Source organism: Lissotriton helveticus, chromosome 3_1, assembly GCF_964261635.1.
Source record: "Lissotriton helveticus chromosome 3_1, aLisHel1.1, whole genome shotgun sequence".
NCBI lineage: Eukaryota > Metazoa > Chordata > Amphibia > Caudata > Salamandridae > Lissotriton > Lissotriton helveticus.
Window position 1 is genome coordinate 223,719,154 of NC_136061.1, and position 15,672 is coordinate 223,734,825.

The 15,672-nt window shown below is 46.5% G+C and overlaps 1 protein-coding gene across 1 annotated transcript in view; it reads left to right on the forward strand.

Moving 5' to 3' along the window:
* UPK3B (uroplakin 3B) overlaps window positions 1-15,672 on the forward strand; it is a 320,938-nt gene that overhangs the window by 103,240 nt on the left and 202,026 nt on the right. Inside the window, exon 2 of the mRNA XM_078679659.1 lies at window positions 14,574-14,717. Within this exon, the coding sequence (XP_078535785.1) occupies window positions 14,574-14,717 (144 nt within the window). The remainder of the gene's footprint in view (window positions 1-14,573; window positions 14,718-15,672) is intronic.

Sequence of the window (15,672 nt, forward strand, 5' to 3'; positions counted from 1 at the left end):
AAGAAGAGCGGGGCTTGAAGGGTTAGCGGCACCCAGTCTACCAGTTAATAAATTGGGGGGTCTCCCTTACTTTCCCATTTTCAACTCACCTGCAAAAACCGAAATAAAAAACATCGAGAAAAGTACGACCCCCGCGGGCCCAACGAACACCAGCAAACAGCCCGGGGAATCAACCCTGGGCAGTCCCGGGATCACAAAAGCCTCAGAAGCGCACATCACAACCACAGTAAACGTATTACTGCCAAACAAATCTACAGGAATAAATACCAAAGATTACAGCGCTGGGAACCAGAATAACCTTGTACAGATCACTAAAGCAATAATGGAAGACCGGAACAGTCCACCTAAATCCCAGGGAATAGCAGAAAGCACGAACACAGATCTTCACGGTGCGTCCTGTCGATTAGATGACCCAACTAAAGCCTGTTGGGACTTCCACATGCAGCCGCAGAGGCATTTGTTACCTCAAGTGCCACAAGTCTTGGGATTGACAAGTCAATCGGGGGGGACTATTAATCCACCTGAAGCACGCTTCCAACTCCTGACGGCGACAGCTTCTTTGTCTGGAACAGCCAAGAGTCAGGATCACCAGAGCCCTGAAAAGAGAGCAGAACTAGTCTTTTATCCACACTACGAGCACAAGGGCCCACATGATACTCTTAACAGACGCAACCTCCTCTGCCTATTCAACTGCATTCCAGCACTGGCCGGGGTCACCTCCTCAGACCTTACATCAGTCAAGTTCTCCACTATCCCAGGGAAAGGGGGATCAGAGGCCACCATTATAATGTGGTCCCAGGAATCCATTAGGAATGCAATTTTCAAGGAAGCCAATCAATTTGATAACTGGGGCATTGAAATGTGGGTTCCCACTCAACAAAAATACCCCCACGTTCTTCTTCCACAGGCCCCTGCGAAACAGCTCACCAGCGTACTGAAGGGGTCCCGGGGCGCAACCCATGCCTGGCTCCCAGAAGCGTTGAAAGCTGACAATCTCCTAAACATTGCATGCTATAAAAATCAACGTATGATAAGCTGGAAATTTAATTGCCCTGTCACCCATGCCAACGACATGCGCTACGGAGACTTTGTCCCAGAGCCGTCAATCAACTTCGCTCAGCAACAGCGATCCTCCTAACAAGAACACCAACTGGCCCGATTCAAAATTAACTATCACATCTTGGAACACGAGCGGGTTAAAGTCAACCCTTGCTTCAAAATCAGCCGTTGAATTCCTGAACAAAAGCGACATAATTTGTTTTCAGGAGACCTGGTCTCTATCTCCATCGCCTCTGCTTGGCTACTCTGAACTTTTTCAACCGGCCGCCAAGGTCAATTCTCATGGAAGACCCTCAGGGGGCCTCTCCATTTTCATCAGTCACAGGTGCAAGATAACGGCCACACCTATCCTTCGGAACCTGACGACAGGGCAGACGGTCCTGATTACCGGTCTGTCATTTTCAGGCAGGGCGTGCTCTATCCTCCTAATTAACATTTATCATAATACAGCAAAAGCCGCAAAATCAACTGCAACGGATCTAATGATAAAACAACTGGAATACCTTTTAGCGGAATTTGCATCTACGGAAGTACTGCTACTAGGAGACTTTAACATCAAAGACCTCGCAACCAACGGCCTCGTAGCAAGGAAAAACAAAGAGCAAGAAGCAATGATCACTTTTCTAACAACCGCTCAGCTCAGCAAATCGCACTGGAACTGCACCCGGACGCTTATTTCTTGCCAACATTCAGGAGAATCTCAACTATCGATTACATTTTTCTTTCACCGCTTCTGGGCAATTGTCTTGCCAGGACAGAAATTCCCTATCGTTTGGAGAGTGACCACAACCCCATAATGGCTACACTGGACCTGCGAGTGCAAGTCACCCTCAAAACGACAGACATGGGGCATTCAACGCGGGCCGAATTGCACACCATGGTTAGAAGAATCAAATGGGACTCACGCGGATCTGCCACGGTGGGAACCTGGCTCAAGGGCGAAACACTTAACTTCAGACACAGTGCCCCGACAGAATCACACTAGCGGTGGGATAACGCCATTGCTAAGCTACAGGATCTTCTGGCAGGGCCCGCGGTTCATCATAGAACACTCGGGCCACATCCGAAGCAAACCCATGACCCACTGTTAGCCTCCCAACGAAAGACCCTCAGGAAGGCCGTCCGCCAGCACAAACTAATTGGAACCGTACACACTGCCAAAAAGGTGGCATTGCTGTGGACGACCTACAAGAAATCCTTATGGGAGACCAAGAGACTCAAAGAACAGTCTGATTGGGTAAAAATGTTTGCCCTCCTCAAGGGCAAAAATCAGTCCCAGTTTTGGAATTATATGAACAAACTCCGCTCCACCAACAAGACGAGAGGTAACGCAGTCTGTGAAGAAGCCTGGGCCCTGCATGTGTCCGATATTTATCGCAGTGACCCTGGGGACCCCGCGCTGATAGAATTAAGAGATCACGCTGCTTCCACTCAAATAGAAACTTTCGACCTGATCACTACAGCCGAGGTCGCCAAGTATCTGCGAGCCATGAAAAAAGACGGAGCTCCACGACCCAACGGACTCCCTGCCGGGATATTTAAAAGTGGCCCGGAAGAGTGGGCGGACCTTTTGACTCCCCTATTCAACAACGTGTTCGCGTCAGGCCAGCTACCAGACTCTTGGTTAGGTTCGACTCTATGCCCCATATTCAAGAAAGGAGACCCTGCGTTACCGGCTAACTACCGCCTCATTGCCCTACTAGATCTGGAGGCAAAGGCATATGCTCGGTGTCTTCTTCGGTTGCTTGAAAAATGGGTCAAAGAAAATAACATAATACCATACTACCAAACTGGGTTCAGGGCATCGGCCTCCACAATAGACAACATCATTACTCTAGCCACTCTGAGTCAAAAAGCAGTACAAAAAAAACATCTTCCACTCTACTGCTGCTTCATAGACTACAGCGCGGCTTTTGACAAAGTGTCTCGGAACATCTTAGCTTACCTTAGGAAGCTGAACAAATGGGGGATTCCGCATGACCTACTAGGAGCACTAATTTCCCTGCATAAGAACACATGGGTGCGAATTAAAACCAGCCCAAAGACACTTTCTTCAAGAATTGCCGTTGAAGATGGGCTAAAGCAAGGCTGCGTTCTTGCCCCGCTGTTGTTCAATCTCTACACAGCTGATCTCGGTGCATTCTTGGAGAATAGTAATCTTCTCCCGCCAAAACTAGGACACGCTAAAAAGCCTCTTCACATATTACAATATGTAGATGATATTGTAATAATGGACCAAGCAAAATCGGGTCTTCAACGGGCATTAAGTACGCTTCATACATACAACACCGCCAACGCCCTGAAAATCAACCAGGCAAAGACGAAGGTACTGGTATTTGGCAGATGCAAGAACAAGAAAAGGCTGGCATGGAATATCGGGCCCGCCAGGATTAACACAATAGTAAAATATAATTACTTGGGAGTCTGGTTCAACGAGACGTCCAGGCCTACAGCTCACCTAGCCGCCTTGCAAAAGAGAGCATGTGCAATTACATGCTCCCTGACCCGGCTGAACCAAACTCTGAGCAGCCCCTCTGCAGAAGCCATCCTGAAGGTGACTAAAGCTATTCTACTTCCTGCATTAACATACGGACACCAGGCCTTTCCTGGTGCATGCTCTTCCAGTCTTGAGCTCGCCCAAATCTCCACCTATAAAAAACGTTTCCATCTGCCAAGTTTTATTCAGCGGGCAAGACTGTGATTGGAGCTGGGTCTACAAAGACAATCTCTTCACTGCGAGGCCGACATCCTGAAATATTTTATTAGGTCCCTAAAAGCAGGTGATAACACTCTCAAATCCCAGCTAAAAGGAATCCTGTCTAGTCCTGGCAATCCCTGGAATACCCAGATTGCAAAGGCCATAAGAGCGTTAGAGATTGACAAGTCATCTCTCCTCTCAGTCACTATTCCATACTCGGCCTGGATAAGCACCATCAATAAGCAAGTCAAACTTATTTCTCAGTCCATGGATCTGCAGGCTCTAAAGGCATCAACCATTCTGCTCCCCTTGAACACCTCGTATCTTCCTGGGATTCCACAAGCATATTGCCAGGAAAATTTAAGCAAAGTGGCTCGGAAGAACATAATGTTTAAGCGACTTCTAGGCCTGCGCTCGAGGGCCTTCAACAAATGGGCTCCAACAAGCAAGGGGGGGCTTGCAGGCTGTGCAAATACCACTCTGAATCATGGCTGCATCTCCTGTGCCGCTGTCCGGCACTAGCAGCCCCCAGAAGGTCCCTTTTGAAACCCTTGTTTTTAAAATGGGGTGCTAGGACGTGCAGGGAGGCCTCGGCCTTGTGCTTTACATCTACTGACATTCAAGTGCTCGCAAGTTTTTGGAAATTTGTGAGACTTTTGGACAATCTTCTACTACCTCCCCTGGCTGCCATGCTTCCTCCCCCTCCCCCTCCCCCTCAAAGACTCATTACAGATTTTTTTCTGTCCTTTGGCCCAGAACTCTTTGTCTTATCTATTTTTATCTGTCGAAGCACAGCAAAACGCTCACACAGGCAACTATAATGCTGTGCCTCAATAAGCATATCTGTCTCTAAGCCTGGAAAATTGCTTTTTAGTCTTGTTTTTATTTGATAAATGTGTCAAAAGCTAAATTTTATAATTGTGCTAAAGCAGATTTTGTATAGCAATGGTTTTAAATAACTGTGCTAAACTAATAAAACTTGAAACTTGAAACCTGGATGGTCAGATCAGAAAGAAAGGAAAAACGCCGTGGTTGCCAAGACTCGGGTCTCCTCAGGCAGCGATCGCGTCCAAAGCGGGATTCCAATCCTTCGTCTCGACCACTCCTTCGGGCATCCGAGTCGCCATTGAGTCCCGCGTTGGAAGCGCCAATTTGTGGTGGTGAGCCTCAGCAAGGCCTACCAGTGCAAGGGGTTCTCCCTTCTCTGCACAGAGTCCTCAGACCAATAGGAAGACGTTGGCACAGAAACTGGAATAGAAAATAGAAGATTTATTAAACCTCATGAGGTGGACCTACATTCACACAATACCCTCCGGTAATGTATGAAGTAGCCCACTGAATCGAGGGAGCCTGGTCCTTTTATACCCACACAGGAGCTCAAATGAAGGCGGTACAAGTACAAAATGCTGGTTTTAAGTACATATAAGGTCATACAGAAAATGCACAGTCAACAAGTGGGAGGAGCTAACAGTGGAGCTAACTGTTTTTGGCAAACACATCCTGACAGTTCCATTCTAGTGGCAGCTGAAAAGACAGCTGCAAGCTCAACTGAGCATGTGCGAAGGTGGAAGATCCTAAATATATCTCGTCTCTAGGTAGATTTCAAGAGCAGTTAACAGAAAGGTAGGACAGAGCACATGGCAAACAAAATGGCTGACAGAAATACAAAATAGATTCCACAAAATGGACAAGATAGCTTCTAAACACAGGATGGCTTCTGCTAATGCTAAACTAATCGCTGCCAAATGACAACAGAATGACCTTTGAACTCCTGCTCTCGTCTGTTCTCGGTCATCCTCTCTTTCAGATGTGTTGCTGTTCTTGCCCTGGGTGCTGCATGATCGGGCCTGGTTTGTTCCTGGATGTGGGCCCGCCAGGTTATTCCTGGTGCTGTGGGCTACCTGTGGTGAGGGGCTGGTGGCTCGGTGGACTAATGCGTCCACTGCTGAGGCCTGTGTTCGTCCTCTTGGTCACAGGTTCAGATCCCGGAGGGCTTGCTCCGCCTTTCGTCCTTCTCAGGTCGATTTTGTGTGTACCATTGAGTTGGGCAACAAATGTTGTCTTTCAGTGCCTCGTTGCCTATGGGTGATTATGCGCTTTCCTATTGGGGGTTTGGGCCAAATTCCCCCACCACGGCTCCCCCTTTTTGTATCCTCCCCTTTGGTTTGCTGTCTGTCCCTCGGGTGTTTCCTTCGGCCATGGCTCCTCTGAGGGGACTAATGCTTGTTCCTTGGGTGCTTGGTTCTCCCAGGGGTTTTCACTAATTGGTAGGTCTTGTGCCTCTGGTGGCATCGGCTCTTGCAGGTCGCTGGTTCGGGTCGACTGGTGCTTCTTCTTCGTCTGCCTTTTGTCCTGGTGGTTGTGGCGTTGCTGTGGCTTGGCCGTCTACGTCCTTCTGCTGCCCTTCACTTTCGGCTCAGGGTACTTGATTCCCCGCTTTTCGCTAGATGTCTTCGTCTTGGGTGGTGCTTGCTGCTGTATTCGCTGCTCCTGTGTCCTTTGACCTTCTCCTGATGACGTGTGGGGTTCAGGTCGGACCGGTCTTCATGTGACCAGTGCCTCCTTTGCCTTTGGAGGCCCTCGCTCTCCTCTTTTTGATTCGGCGCGGTTGGGTCACGTGCGGTTTGGCTGGTTCTGGCCAGGTTCTTCAGGTGGCCCTGGTTGGTTCTCTTGCATCCCTTCAGTTTGCCCTTCTGCCGTGGTTTCCACCCTTCTTCCTTGCGTGGGGTGTTGGTGCTTGGTGCCTCTCTGGCCTTGGTGTCCCCTCCTCCTTCCTGGCGGTTGCACCTCTATGGTGGTTCCCGCTGTCCCTTTCTCTGCTCCGCTTTCCTCTACTGTTTTGTCTAGTACTCAGCCAGTTGGCGTTGGAGGATTGGAAGTTGGTGGCTGTGTTGTTGTGGCCTGGTGATTCAGATCACAGTACTTCCTCCACGGTTTATGTGTTAATTTTCAGATGCTTCCCTGATTTGTTGTTTCCGGTCAATGGTTGAGGCGCTGTTTCAACCATGGAAATGTGGCTCTATGGTGTGTCTTGTGTCTCTGGTAGCTCTGGCTCCCTCTGCACTTGGTTCATACTTATTCCCTGTGCTGTCCCCTTGGGGTCTGAGGCCGTCACAGGCGTTTTTCTTCTTTGCGGGGTTTCTCCCTGTTGCCTGTGGGAGAGTTCTTTGCTTGAGTTCCTTCGGAGCGGTGTGTGCTTCTCTGCTCTCCGCTGCTAGTGGTCTGCCATTTTGGCTCTCTGGGGGTCCTCTCTCATCTCCCTTGGGTCCTTGGCTTCTTGCCTTCTGCGAATGTCTTCCAGCGACGGCCTGTCGTTGCTTCACCTGTTCCCCCTTGGGGATCTTCCTTTGGTCCTTCATGCTTTTCATTCTGGTCCTTTCCGTTTGGCGCCGTTCCGGGTGCTTGTCGGTTGCCTGTCATCCTCTTCTTGCATTTCTTCCCTGCCTACCTGGGCCTTCGTCCTGCCCGGTTCTTCTCCTCAATGTCCTCGGCTGCCCCTCTTTGGGGTGGGGTTACGCCTCCGTTCCCTGGTTTGCCTTGGGCTCTGGTGCTGTCTTGGCATGCGACCTCCCTTCGCCTGGTAGGCTTTTTCTTGTCGCCCTTGGGGTTGCCCGGCGGGGCCGTCGTCCTGCGCAGGCCTCTGTTCCCGTTGGGTTTGGTCCACTTCTGTGCCCGACTGGCTGGCTCGGTCGGTTGTGCGTGTGACTCTCTTTCTCTCAGGGTCAGCTTGAGCCTCTTATTCTCAGGTTTGTGCCCCTTTTTGGATGGTATTGGCCTTCCTGCTTCCGGGGGTCTCTCTTCCCACACTCATTCGGGTTCGTTCCACTCAGTGTGTGTCTTCCTCCTGGGCTTCTCTCTACGGGCCTCCTTGTTGGTACTTTGTGCTTCGGTGTTTTGGGCCTCCCCACGTGTCTTCTACTCCTGTTTCTTTGTGGTTGGGAGTGGGTCTTCTAGGGATTTTGGCTCCGCCGTCCTTGTGTCTGTTAACTGGTTGGGATTGTCCGCATTGTTTTTTCCTTGGCTTCCTGGATGTCTGTTTCTTTGTTCGTCCGGTGCTTGGGTATACGCTCCTTTGTGACAGTGACAAGGAAGACGGACGAGGATGGTAATGACTCGGTTACTTACCGGTAAAGTTCATTACTCCGAGTAATTGTCTTCCTCGTCACAGTCATATTCTCTCCCGCCCGCCCTTGGTGGTGGGGGGGGGGGAACAAATTTCTTGTCTTTTCTATTGTTTCTGCTTTTGTATTTCAGGATGTTTCCTGTGTTAGTTCCACCCTTAGAGGCTAGGTGACAGGTACTTCCTGGCAGGTGGCCATATTGGGTGAGGACCTTTTTAATTTATGGGTAAATGCTGTGTCTGGAACACGGGGTGCTACTTTGTGACTGTGACGAGGAAGACTATGACGGAACATTACCGGTAAGTAACCAAGTCAATTGTCACCTTGGCCACAACATAAAAAGCAAAAATAGATTATACCTTCGCAGGGACCACAACCACACCATCAGGAGTCGCAAAAGTAGACATTTGCACTGCAGCATCCACGACCACGGTTGTGGCAGCAGCTGCCACAGTAGTTACAAACACGACAAGCACCACAAAACCGATGACAGGTCCACCACATCTGTAACCGAAGCAAGAGCTGCAATAGCAACCACAGCTGCCATCATAGCAGGGACCACAGTAGCGATCACTGCTGCCTCCATTTCAGGAACAACAGCAGGGACCAACGAAAATACCACAGCTGTAACCACAACAACAACCACATCTGCCACAATGGTAGAGAAAGCGTTGAGAAAGCTGCAGCTCAAGTAGAAAATCTATTTGAGCAGGAGAAAGGAGGCAGTGCCCCCTTGCGCTGTGCATGGTGCCTTTTGCGATAATTTCACAGCACGGACAAACACCCAGCACTGAAAATTACACAAACTGAATTATCCTTATTATATATTTTCATGACTGCTTTTCGTATTTGTTTTGATGTATGTGTTCTTATTTGATTTGTCTTTTTCAATAAAAAGATTTTAAAAAAGTGTACCAAATTGAAGAGTAACACATCAAATTGATTTATTTGACTCATTAAGCAACGGATATGTCTGTGCTGCATTTAAGGGATCAGAAAAGGTCCCAGTGTGTTCGTTACATATACTCATGTGCCATGCCTGCAGTCCACTGCCTATGGTATAGGTAAGACACTCCTCCAGCTGGGAGTACTATACCACTGGTGAGGGTACCGTTGCATGAGCACTGTACCCCTTTAGTGTCTATGTCCTTTCTTGGACATTATAAGTGCAATAAACGGTCTGGGAGTATATGGTCTGGGAGTTTGTCATTACGAACTCCACAGCACCATTATGGAATTGTGGGAATTTTGGTATCAACTTCTCAGCATAATAAACCCACACTGATGACAGTGTGGAATTTATTATACAATGCACTCAGAGGGCATATTAGAGATGCCCCCTGAAAGCGACCAGCCTCTGGTTCCCTGACTGGTACACACCAGCCTGCCACAGACATGTTTCTGGACCCTGTGGTGGAAGTCTTTGCTCCCTGAACCCAGAAACAAAGCCTTTCCTGGGCGGATGTTGTCACACCTCCCCAGGTCAGGAAGAGCCATTTGTGGCAGGGAAGCTTCAAAGGCCTTGCTGCTGTCAGGAGCAGGCCCCCTTCCTGTCTCCCCTCCTTTTTGATGGCAAGACAGGCGGGAAGAATTAGAGCAGCCCAGAAAGTGTGCAACCATCTCTCAACCTCGCCCCTCAGGTGAGGGAGGCGAGGTGAAGACCACTCTTCAGTGTCCGCCATCTTGCAGATGGCAGGCTCTCTGTAATTAGGATTAGGGATTGTGCCCACTCCCCCACGTGGGGTGAGCACGCCAAGGGTGTAGTCACCCTAACATCAGTAGCCCATTGGCTACTAACCTCAAAACCCATAAAAACGCCCACCTAAATACAGTATTTTGGGGGGAGCCCTGAACCAAGAAATCAGATTCAAGCAACCTATGAAGAAGAAGGACGAAATAAGACGCCCAGCAGAGGAGACTAGAGAAGAACTGACTTGGCCCCAGCCCTACCGGCCTGTCTTCAGTTTCTAGAGTTCCTACGCCAAAAGTCACCTTGTCCTGCAGCTGGGAACCTCCAAAACTCCTGGGATGACTGACTGCCTTCAACAAAGACCAGATCCCCTGTGAACAGCAGCTCTGTTCAAATGAAATTCCCAAGACAGACTCTGAGCCTGCTGCGGACAAAGAAACCTGATGCCTGGAACCACCACTGCACCCAACGCCAACGGCCTGAATCTGGGTGGCCCACAGGTCCCAGCAAGGTCCCCCATCGCTCCAGATTCCATGCCAACCGTGGATTAACCCCTCCAGGACTCCCTGACATCGCCTGCAGACTCTGCACCCCCCAACCGCGAGTGACCCGGTAAGGTGAAATCCGACCTCAAAAGACACCACTGCATCCAGCCGCACTGCGCCTTGGAGAAGAGAACCCGAGGTGCACCTACATCCCTGAGTCCTCCTGCTTACCTGCCCAGCTGTTGGTTTCTCCCAGAAGTCTTCCTAGACCGAGCCTGCAGCCAAAATCCAAAACCAGCAACTCCCTTTGAAAACAACAGGGCACCTGACGCCAGAACAGCACCCTGCACCCAGCCGCCCTTGCACCGCTGCAGGTGCACTTTGTGCGCTAAACCAGATCCCCCTTTGCCCTAAGCCTAACACCAGGCCCCTATCCTCCGTTGGATAACATCTGGCCTCAGCAATTTGCACCCAGCCGAACCTAGTCCCGCTGAGGGTGTTCTGAGAATGCATCCTTGACCCTGGGGGAACCTTGGTTCTAACCCCAGAATACCAACTCCCCCAAATAAGTACATACCTGCAAACCGTTAACTTCGTTTCCTTCCATAGGATTGCATTAACTGCTTTTCCTTGAAAATTCTTCTAAGTGTGGAGTTGGTTTGTATGAAACATTGATAAACTGCTTAAGTGTAAAAACTGAATTATTTACCTTTTGTCTAGGAAATGTTTCCGTGTGATATTTAGGCATATCACACTGCTTAGAAAAAGTAACTTAAAAAGTAATCCAATAAGTAACATGTACTGGACTCTACAAAGTAACTAAAAAGTAATTCTGATCATTTACTTACCTGTAAATGAACCAACTGCATTTGAACCTGCATTCAACTGTAAATTATTGCATAAGTATTGCAAAATATTATTTCACTTACCTGCACAAGGCCTGGCTTGGTTCTACAAATAAAATAACAAAATATTTTTTATACAAACAAATTGGTCTAAGTTCAGTTTTTGAGTGTGTGACATCATTTCTTGCCTGATTGTGTACACAAAATGCTTAACACTCCCCTCAGATAAAGCCTGACTCCTCGCCCACACTACCCCAAAAGAGAGTAAGTGGATGTCTGCTTTTACCTCTGCCTAACTTTGGGGTTCCACTAGACTCTGTGCACATTATACCTCATTTTGGTATAGTGTATATAGAGTCAGCTTCCTACAGCTGCACCAACACCGCAGCTGCAATAGCAGCAGGAGTGTGTAAAGACTTTTAGGAGCATATATCACGTTTAGTCACAAAAACACAGGTGCAAAATTACATTTAGGTATAAAATCACATTTAGTGGCAAACTCATGCAACCCATGGTGCAACATCAACTGGAGCAATAGTCCCATTTTGGAATGCAAACATATTAAGAATACAATCATATATTGTGTCACTTATAGGCCAATCTCCCTGATAGTTAATACTATGAAAATCTTAGGGAGGATTTTGTATAATAAGATACAGAGATGGGCCGAGCAGACTGTATTTTACATCCGTGCCAATTGGTATTCAGAAGTAAAGTAGGTACTATTGAACAATGCCTGAATCTCAATTTAATTACTGGCTTTTATGGATCTTACCTCGGCCTCTGATTTTGTTAATCAGTCTCGTTTATGGTCTACCCTTTTAGAATATGGTTTAGATGAAGTTTTAGTTCATTTTATAGCCTACCTGCATAAGGACTTGAGAGCCTGTGTGAGGATCAGTAAGAGTGGGAAGGTTTCAGATGACATCAGAGTTGATAGAGGGCTAAGGCAGGGGTGTTTTTTTAGCCCCACTGCTTTTTATTTTATATATTAATGATTTACATAAATCTTTGACCGTACTCACTAAGGATGTCCCCAGAATTAATGGCAAGCCAGTTCCCACTCTACTGTATGCAGACGATGCAGTCCTAATGGGTAGAACACCTAATGTCTTACCCATTTTAGTGCGGGCTTTGTGGATTTTATGTGTAGTTTAGATCTTCGTACCAATTTAAAAAACTCATTTAACATGTCCTTTGGGCCGAAAAAGTATATTTTAAATACCATTACTTTAAACAATCAAAAAGTACAATGCACCAGCACTTTTCCTTCTTTTTTCTGCTAGTAGTTCTTGAGTTGACCATGTGGTATGTAGCAGGAATAAGTTTTCCAAAGCTATTAACTCAATTATTGGTCTACCGCAGCCTAAACGGACAGGGATATAGTTAGCTCTCTTGGAAAGTTATAAAACTCAGTGCATTCCAACAGTGACATATGGTGCGGAAGTATGGGGCTACACAAGGAGTAATAGAAACCAGCTTGAACAAAATAGGTTTTGTCAAAAAAATTGAGAGCACCGATCTCCACTTCACAATATATCTGCCATGCCAAATTACAGCTGCACAATGTTGAAGACTACATAATAGCTCGGCCTGCCCTTTTTTGGCTTGCTTTCTGGAAAAATCCTGCTGCATCTCTGACTAGAGATATAATAAGTGACTGCCTCAAGTGTGATAAGGGGAAAGAAATACCATGGCTTGCCGCAGTGAGGGCGAGCTTGAGTAGACTTAACCATGTATTGGTTTTTACTAATCCCACCGGAATTAACAGTATGAATAAAAAAGTCCTCCTGGATGCCCTTTATGATCAATATAGAATTTTAAGAAACGAAAGGGAGGCCCAGAAATCGTCTGTAGCAATCTATATGCCTATTGCGAATGTATCAAATATACCATCCAGTGATCTTTTAAAGGCAATGGGTCATTGGGAGAGAGGACTCCTCTTCCGTTTAAGGGCTGTTAAAGTAAATTTTTACTGTGTTTCCCCTTGGGGTACACTGCTAATTTAGATCAATTGCCATGCCCATGTGATGATAGGAGTGGGCAAACAACATTCCATTTCCTATTTTTCTGCAAGTTCTATAAAGAATACACAAAAAGCTTTTGCTGCCATTGTTTAAAAAAAGTTCACCTATCCGTTTAGATGCAGCCTATATGGAAATTTGCAAGTTGAAAAATGATGAATTAATTGTTTGTGTACGCACTTTTCTAAAAACCGCAGTACGCGCCTGAAATACAATGAGCACTTTATGAAGCTGGTTTTATTTAACTAACTTGATATATTGCAGTCATGTATTATATGAATTTAATGTATATTGTCCATGGATTAATTTTTACCAACCTCGCAGTATTTTTAATGATTTATGGTGCTTTTTATTGTTTACAATTTTTATTTGTCTTAACATGCTTTGGTATGTGCGATTTTATCTTACTGTTTTTATGATCAATGGTTTGTGCACTCTCTTCTGTTATCATGCAACTTCTGCTTTTATAAATATACCAATATCCGAATAAAGATTTTTGATTGATTGATTGATTGAACACAATCAACTTTGTAGCTAAGCCAACAACAGACACATTAGTTGTAAAGGGGTGCATCAGTATGACATCATGTTTGGTTGATAGTTAACTGAAGTGAACTCACCCTTGGTACAGATTCAGCATGAGTGTGAAAAAATGTTTGAGTGCCAATCCCATTTTGGTGGAAAATCATTTTTAGATACAAATTAAATTTAACGGTGCACAATCACCTTAAAGTAAAAAAAACACATTTGATGCGAAGAAAGTAGAATTGTAGTATCACATTTAGTCCCAACAGCGTATTAAGGTGTAAAGGCACATAATGATGCAAACTATCCTGCAACCAACCATGTTCCACTTATTTTACCCAATTCATCCATTTAATTGATGCTCAGAAGATGTTGAATTACCGCTTGGAGTTATGCGGTTACCCTGAGCGACCAAACACAGTGCCACTTTGTACAGCACACAGTAGCTTTCTACATCTAGACAGCTTGGAAATCTAGAAGTCGGCCGCTCACTGCGCACACTTAACTGAATCGTAGTTGATACTACAAATTAATATCTCTTGGATCCAGATTTAGACTTTGTTTGCTAATAATATTTTAATTATATTGTCATATTCGATTTGATATTTAATTGTGTATATTTATTGGTACACTTCTCTTAGGTTACTACGGCTGATGCAATAAGTGTGACTTGAAAGCTAGCACCTCGAGAGATTTACCTGTTGTAAGGGTGTAGGGAGATATACCTTTTATTATAATCCTCATTCCTTCACAGACTTCTCTAAATAAATAATGTAAGCCCCTGTGAAGGATGTATAGAATAGGATACACCCCCACAGCACCCATTAAGAGAAGAACCTGGTTAGCTGACACCCAAGAACAGTAAATAAGGGCACGGTTTGGAAAGCTATCTCCAGAAGTGTCATACATGCCACACCACTTGGTCTATTAGAGGTTATGGAGAAGGTCAAATTGCTGTGAGTCAATGCAGGTAGCAACATTATTCATTTTCCTGCAGTTCTACAAACTGAACAGCCTACTACATGGCAAAGCAGAACATGATGTAAACAAAATAGAAGATGGCGTTACGCTTGAGAAGCTCCCGGGTGAATCTTTCAATTCTCGTTATTTCTTTCTAATTTTCCAGCCCCGGAAGTTTACCAGCCGCAGATCACGGCAAAGTTGTATGGTGGAAATATCACAGCTACCACATTTGCCCTGGACACACCGACCTGTGTTTTTAACGAGAGTGCGACAAATACCATCTATTTGCTGGTCTCCTATAATAACGGTAAGGCCTGTAAACTCTTCTGTGTCCTTGGTTTTGAAATCTCTCAGGAGCACCCATCAGAGAGCCGCCTAACATGTTATTGCTGGACTATTTTTGTTAGCATGCGCTTTGGTTCTCATAAAGCAGGCAGCCATACATGGTGTAGAGCGCATTAGTTTCAATTACACTCTAAGGAGGATGAATACAGATGGCCCGCTGGGAGCACGCGAGCAGTGTTTGAGCTTTGATCCGCATCATCCCGTTTCTCAGGCTTCCCTCATCCCTTGAGAACGACCTTGTATCTATGTCCCAGTGCTGTTTCCCGCTTCCATACAAAAATGGCCTTGAGAACTGGAATGGTGCAAATTTTTTCAAAGTCTAGACTGAAACACTGAGGGCCCAATTCACAAAGTTAAACAGAGATGAAAGTTTAACTTTACCAATTTCAGTTTTGACAAAGGGCATTTAAAGTAGTAAAGTTAGACATTTGTCTCAGTTTAACTTGAGTTTTGGTCTTAAGTCTAACTGAGACCAAACCTTAAGTTCATCTGAGACAAAAGTCTAACTTTACTCCAGGGCCGGACTGGGAACCACAACCGACCCTTGCAGAGTGTTCAGCCGGCCTACCGCCCGCCCCACTTGGGTGGGGGGGGGAGGGGGGGTTGGGGGGTTGGAGGTGCCGCCGAGCTCTTTGCCTGGGGCCGGTTTTCGGCCGATTTTGGTACAGGGCCGATTTTGCAGTTATGCTGCAAAAACGGCCCTGTAACAAAAACGTCCCCCACCCATGCGGCACACCGGGGGATTGCCCGGTGCCCGCTATGGCCAGTCCGGACCTGCTTTACTCCTCATAAATGCCCTTTGTGAATACCAAAATTCGTAAAGTTAAATTTTGTCTCAGTTTGCCTTTGTGAATCGGACCCTGAGCATTTTCTGCCCTTTGTTTTTCATTTGCCCCCTGCATCAAGTACCTCATCCT